At 57.7% G+C, this 6,594-nt stretch overlaps 1 protein-coding gene across 3 annotated transcripts in view; it reads left to right on the top strand.

Moving 5' to 3' along the window:
- KLHDC8A (kelch domain containing 8A) overlaps positions 1-5,966 on the top strand; it is a 9,657-nt gene extending 3,691 nt beyond the window's left edge. For 2 of the 3 annotated variants that reach the window (XM_027908241.1, XM_027908240.1), the window contains exons 2-7: positions 1,504-1,570; positions 2,199-2,593; positions 3,630-3,794; positions 4,900-5,115; positions 5,452-5,553; positions 5,755-5,948. In XM_027908241.1, coding sequence (XP_027764042.1) covers positions 2,218-2,593; positions 3,630-3,794; positions 4,900-5,115; positions 5,452-5,553; positions 5,755-5,948 — 1,053 coding nt within the window. In that variant the 5' untranslated portion in view covers positions 1,504-1,570; positions 2,199-2,217. Of the gene's footprint in view, positions 1-1,503; positions 1,571-2,198; positions 2,594-3,629; positions 3,795-4,899; positions 5,116-5,451; positions 5,554-5,754 lie in introns of all 3 variants that reach the window. The other variant, XM_027908242.1, reaches the window with a different exon arrangement.
- The last annotated feature ends 628 nt before the right edge of the window (positions 5,967-6,594 follow it).

Raw genomic sequence — 6,594 nt, 5'->3', positions numbered from 1 at the left:
TTTGAGCTGCTGGGATGTGCCCCTGCTGGGTCCTGCTGCTGGAGGGTGACAGCCCAGGGAGGATTTATCACTTTATTAACCACATTCTTTATGCCATAAATAATATTTAGCAGACTGCTGAAATTCATCTGGGAGAATAAGTTAAAACAACCAGCCCTGCTTGCACTGATTGGTTTTCCTGCCAGCTCAGACTTGTATGAGAAGGGATTTTTTTGGGGTCTCAGTCCAGCTGTGAGACCTGTTTCACTGATGCTCTTCATTTTCTTTGTGGAGTCACAGAATCCCAGAGTGATTTGGGTTGAAAGGGACCTTAAAGGCACCTTCTCCCCTTCCATGGAGCCTCCCTGGGATCCCCAGGAAGGATCAGGATCATCCCAAGAGCCGGGGGATGGCAGGAGGCTGGAGGTGGCTGTTGCTAAGCTACAGGCTGTGCCTGCTCTGGCTGTCAGGACAGACCTGGCACTTCTGTGTGAGGGGTGCCCCGTTCCTGGGTCAGGGCTGGCAGACTTGGCTGATTTATTTGTGCTCAGATCTCTGAGACAGAGCTGGATTTTTGCACCCCAACCCCACATCCACACTGGGCTGAGGGGCTGGTCCTGCCCTGGGTGTCAGCCAAGGAGAAAAGCACACGGGCCCAGGAGTGACCCTGCACTCCAGGGGCTCCCAAAGTGTGTCCTGCAGCAAAGCAGAGCCAGCCAGCCCCCCTCTGCTGCCAGGGGGACCCTTCTCAGGGGCGTAGTGGGACCTCAGCCGTGGGGAAACCTCTCAGGAGCCTGTGCATGGGGAGGAGAGGGAATGATGCTGTCCCTTTGTTGGCACCTTTGTTTTTGGCAGCTCCTGGCTCTGCCCTTCAGCCCCGTCTCCAAATGTCTGAGCAGGCAGCACGTGCTGGGAGGTGCTGCTGTGTCTGCAAGGGCACAGAGGATTCTGGCTTTGCTGTAAGGGCAGTTGTTAAATAAACCCAATTACACGGTGAGGGTGGGGATGTTGAGAGCAAAGCCCCCCTCGCTCCAGGCTGGGCAGGCGAGCCAGCGCTGCCTTTGTTCCTCTCTGCTTGCCCTCTCTCTGTCCTCCTGCACTAATTAAGCTCGTCTGCATCCTGCTTAACGGCGTCCAGAGAGGGGAGATAAAATACAGACCATGGTTTTCCAGCCAGAGCTTGTGCTTCTCCTCCCGGGGATCCCTCCCAGCTCCCGGCGGGTGGCACAGCCCTGGGCTGGGCTGGAGAGGGTCTGCCCGGGGATGAACACGAGGAGGAATCGATGGGGTCAGAGGAGGAGGACGCGAGGAAAAGTTCCCCAGGAGGCAGGAAAACAGCCGGGGAAGTGAGCAGACGCTCGGGAGCCTCCTGGGTTTGAGTGTCACTCGGGGGCGGGGATGCTGGGGACGCAGGGTAACAAAAGAGCAGGAGAACAAACTGACTCCAGCCTGCTCGCCTCGTTATTTTTATTTTTTTTCACACCTCCCCGTCCAACCATCTCTTTTGTTTTGTTTTATTTTTAGGATCGGGCTCTGCCTGAGCTTCTGAGGCAGGTCTGGATCTGCAGGGTTAGTGGAGATGGAATGAAAGGTACCGGTGGTGCTGCTCTGGGTGGAGGGTGGCAGAGGGGCTGTGGGGAGGGAGGGATGCTCTGCTCTTGCTCTGCTCCTGCTCTGCTCCTGGCTGCCAGGGCAGGGTGGTGTTTGCACTCCCTGTGTCTCTGGTTGCTTTTCCAGAAGGGCATTGACGGGCTGGAGTGAGTCCAGGGAAGGGAACGGAGCTGGGGAAGGGTCTGGAGCAGCAGGAGAGCTGAGGGAGCTGGGGGGGCTCAACCTGGAGAAAAGGAGGCTCAGGGGGGACCTTCTGGTTCTGCAATCCCTGACAGGAGGGGGGAGCCAAGGTGGGGTTTGGGCTCTGCTCCCAGGGAACAGGGACAGGAGGAGAGGGAATGGCCTCAGGCTGTGCCAGGGGAGGGGCAGGTGGGACATGAAGAGGAATTTCTGCCTGGAAAGGGTGGTCAGGGATTGGAAGGGGCTGCCCAGAGAGGTTTGGAGTGCCCACCCCTGGAGGTGTCCAAGGAAGGCCTGGCCGTGACCCTCAGTGCCCTGGGCTGGGTGACAAGGTGGGGATGGGGCACAGGGTGGCCTCCATGACCCTGGAGTTCTTTTCCAGCCTCAGTGATCCCGTTATCTCCATGATTCCCCGCTCTGTTCCACAGCATAACCACCCCCCTCACCATGGAGCTGGCCAGCACCAAGGACTTCCAGTGGAAATCCCTGGCCCCGCTCCCGAGCCGCAGGGTGTACTCCACGCTGCTGGAGGCCGGGGGCCAGGTCTTCGCCATCGGGGGCTGCGACGACAACGGTGTCCCCGTGGACTCCTTCGAGGTCTATTCCCCCGAGGCCGACCAGTGGACGTCCCTGCCCCCCATGCCCACGGCCCGAGCAGGGGTGGCCGTGGCCACCCTGGGCAAGAGGATCATGGTGGTGGGAGGGGTGGGGGCCAACCAGCTGCCCCTGAAGGTGGTGGAGATGTACAACATCGACGAGGGCAGGTGGAAGAAGAGGAGCTCGCTGAGGGAGGCGGCCATGGGCATCTCGGTGACGGCCAAAGGCAAGGAGGGGGGGGACACCAGTTCACAGGGTGGCGGTCAAAGGTTGGGCTCGATGATCTTAGAGGGATTTTCCAGCCTGTTTGATTCCCTAATCGGTGCATCAGGCACTCTTTAAAACTTCCAGGGCAATGGCACACGGGGTCACCTTGTTGTTCTCCTCCAAACCCTCTTCTTGTGCTTCCAGAAGTTCAGCCTCGTGTTTGTCGCGTCCCACCTGGCAAAGATGTTCTGTGGGAGGCTGAAAGCAGATAAACCAGGGGGGCTGATCTGTGTTGTCAGCCCTGGAGCCACAAGGGCCAGGACTGTGTGAGTCCCTTGGTGGGGATTTTGGGCAGGTCCAAGCTCCAGGATATCAAATCAAACTCCCTCAGGGTTTTGAGCAAAGTCTGGCCCTTGAGTGCTGTGGATGCTGGAAGAATAGGAAAGGTGCTGCTGGCTGAAGGTCTCAGAGCCACAGAACAGCTTTGGTTTGAGGAGATATCTCTGATCCAAGCCCAGAAGCAGCCAGGAGAGAGTTATCTTCATGGCCATGGGCTCAAATCACTGTATGAGGAGAGGAAGCAGCTGGTTTTGTGAAGCTCCTCTGCAAGCCCTGGTTTAAATGCCCTGAGCTCTGCCTTATCAGCCCACCTCATTTCTCAGTTTCCAAGGGAATTCGTGGAGCACTGACTTCCTCTGGTGTGCTCTGCCCTGCTTTGAAGAGCCTGGAGTGGGAGCTGTGCTCCCGAGGTCAGGCAGCTCCCAGGATTAGGGATCTAATCTCCAGGCAGCTTCTTTGAAAGCTGCTCGGTTTGTTTGCTTAAGTGGCTTTAAAAAAGCTACCGTCAAGGAATGCTTAAAAATAATGTTTACCATCCTGCAGATGATTTTCCAGTCTGAGAATAAGCTCTCCTGACTGATAAGGCAGGGTCAGTGTGGGGTGAGAGGCCAGGTGTGTTTTTGCAGGGCAGGGATTTCTGGTGCTTTGCTGTCATAATATTGGGATTTTCTATTTTTTTTTAATTTTTTTTTTTTTTTGCTTCTTGCCTTGTGCAGACTACAGGGTGTATGCAGCTGGTGGGATGGGAGCTGACCTGCGGCCACACAACTTCCTGCAGCACTATGACATGCTCAAGGACATCTGGGTGTCCCTGGCAGCCATGCCCACGCCCCGCTACGCTGCCACCTCCTTCCTCAGGGGCACCAAGATCTACGTGCTGGGTAAGGACCAGCCCTGCCTCCTCCTTCTCCACCTCCTCCTCCTTTGATCTGAGCGCTGAGAACCTCCCTGGAAGAGGCTTTTGGGGATGTTCTCCTCCATCCTGCCCTGATTTCTCGCTCACTCAGAAACACTGGGAGGTTTTTGAGGCGGGTTTGGGTTCACGGCTCCACGGGGAGCACCCACGAGAGCCCCTCCTGCACCCTGGGAGCTGCTGGTGCTGGGTGGGTGGGCTCCCCTGTCCCCCTCCCCACACTGCTGGAAGATGAGGGGACACTGGTCTTTGCCTGCTTGCTTTGCAGCCCCCACGACTGTGCTAAAAGCCCTTGGACTCAACTACATGCATAAAATACTTCAATAAATAAACACTTCTATGCATTTTATAGCAGCAGCAGCAGCTTCACTAAGGGACTGCCTTTGGCAGAGGAAAGACCTGTGTAGTTGGGCTGGAACAAGCCCTTTGTAGGGGATGATTTTCATGAGTTTTGCCTCGCAGGAATGGAAACCAAGGCAGAGGAACGTTGCTGTCAGCTCGCGGCCAAACGGCACGTCAGGATCAAAACACACAATTCCTGATTTCTCAAACGGCCAGACAGCCCTGGTTTGCTTTAGGGGTGACCAGAAAAGAGCCTTTTGATCTATTTTGCACTTTGCTGGCTGCTGGGGAACAGTTTGTGAGCCCAGGAGCCAGCACAGGCTCTGCCTTCAAAGGCGTCTGAGCTGAGAATAGCTGTATTCAGCTGAGCCTGACGGGTGGGGGGGATAATGTGGATCTTTGGCAGTGGGAGCAGCAGCTGCTCCGGCTCTCCTGCTCCCAGGAGCTTGGCAGCAAGGCCAGGGCTCGCTGGATCTGAGCTCATCTGAATTGCAAAGGCTCCCTGAGCCTGATCCCTGCTCTGCTGTGAATTTGTCTCGATTAAACCGGCGCATACCAAACACCTCCCAGCACCGGGGGCTGGGGGGGTGATGTGCTGAGAAATGAAGGGTCTCTGTGGGGTGAACCCTCAGCTAAAAGAGAAGGGAGCACAAAGGTGAAGAATTCCTTGGCCCAGACCCCGGCAGGCTCCTGCGGTGCCTGCTCTGACCCCTTCCCTCCCGCTCCCGCAGGTGGAAGGCAGTCCAAGTACGCCGTCAACGCCTTCGAGGTCTTCGACACAGACACCAGGTCGTGGACCAAGTTCCCCAACATCCCCAACAAAAGGGCCTTCTCCAGCTTCGTGCCCACGGAGGACAAGCTGTTCAGCCTCGGGGGGCTGCGGCAGGGACGGCTCTACAGGCAGCCCAAATTCATGAGGACCGTGGACGTGTTTGACGTGGAGCAAGGTGGGGCTGTGTGGGGGCACTGGGGGCTGGGCTCGGGGCTCTGCTGTCCTTGCAGGGCACAGAGCTCTCATCTGCTCAGGCCTGGGCTGCTGAGCCCAGCCTAGAGGAAGACCTGCAGTCAGGATTAACAAGTGAAAAGGGAAGACTACGGTCCAGAGGTGGCTGGATTGAACAGCCTCCTCCTGAGCTGGTGATGAGGGACCTGACCCCTTTCACGGGGTTTTATTACCCCAAGGCGCAGCAGCAAAACTGCAGCCCCTGAGGCAAGAAGGTCAGAGAGGTTTTCCAGCAGTGGATAACACCCATAACACCCAGTGTGTGTCCTGTCCCTCCCAGGTGGCTGGATGAAGATGGAGCGCTCCTGCTACCTGAAGAAGAGGCGAGCAGACTTCGTGGCTGGGTACCTGAAAGGCAGAGTTGTCGTGGCTGGGGGACTGGGTGAGGCACTGGGGGTGCTGGGAACACTTTTAAAGCCGAGTGTGGGTCATGTGTTACCGTTACAAAGAGGAGAGGCCCTGGTCCTTGGCTGGCTGGAGGGAGCAGGGGAAACCAGGCCCAGAAGGGAATGGGGGGCAGAGCACCCAAGGGATGCTCCGTGGTTATTCCCAGGTAACCCAGTGCCTCAATTTGTGCTTCCAGGAAACCAGCCAACTGTTCTGGAGTCTGCAGAGGCTTTCCACCCCGAGAAGAACAAGTGGGAGAGCCTCCCCCCCATGCCCACCCCGCGCTGTGCCTGCTCCAGCATCGTGGTGCGGGACTGCCTGCTGGCCGTGGGGGGGGTGAGCCAGGGCCTGAGCACGGCCGTGGAGGCCCTGTGCCTCTCGGATTCCTAGCTGGATCCTGAGCTGGATCCTGCCCCTCACTGACCCCAGCAGTGGTGCTGGCAGCTCCTGGGTCAGGTGAGTGCCACCTGGAGTGTCCTGGGAGCTTTGGAAGCTCAGCTCTGGAGCCACCAGACAGAGCTGCTGGTCCTCTGCTGGGCACTGCTTTGGGGCCCCGTGGAGGGACCCCCACTTTGGCCAGGGGTCCCCTCCAGTCACCTCCAGAGCTCTGTGGGGATATTCAGCTGAAGGAACTTGGTGCCGTGTCTCCTGCCCGCAGGGAGGACTCAGGACATCTGGGAATTGTGTCCCTGCAGCCATCCTGACCTGCTTCCAAAAGGTTTGGAGGTGTTGGGACTGTCCAGACAGGTCAGTGGTGGCTCGGGGGGGACTGTCTGACTGGCATTGCCCTCTTTGAGCATCCCTGTGCTTCCCTGCACAGATCCCTTTGGCTACAGCAAGGGAAGCTCCCAGCCTGCAGCCAGATCCAGGGGATCGTTCCTTTGCCTTCATAGCAAGGCTTTTCCTGCAAAGCTGTAGCATTTTCCTGGCGCTGGGGCAGAGGGGCTGCCAGTGCTGCCTGAGGGGTGAATGCCCAAGGGGCCATTCTGGCCCTTACTTTTGGCCCAGGACTGGCACAGATCCTGCCTTTGCTGGG

Source organism: Empidonax traillii, unplaced genomic scaffold (genome assembly GCF_003031625.1).
Source record: "Empidonax traillii isolate 1590-97213 ecotype Southwest subspecies unplaced genomic scaffold, ASM303162v1 scaffold1662:size100254, whole genome shotgun sequence".
NCBI lineage: Eukaryota > Metazoa > Chordata > Aves > Passeriformes > Tyrannidae > Empidonax > Empidonax traillii.
Note: the sequence above shows the minus strand (reverse complement) of the source record. Positions and strands in the feature narration are given on the sequence as shown.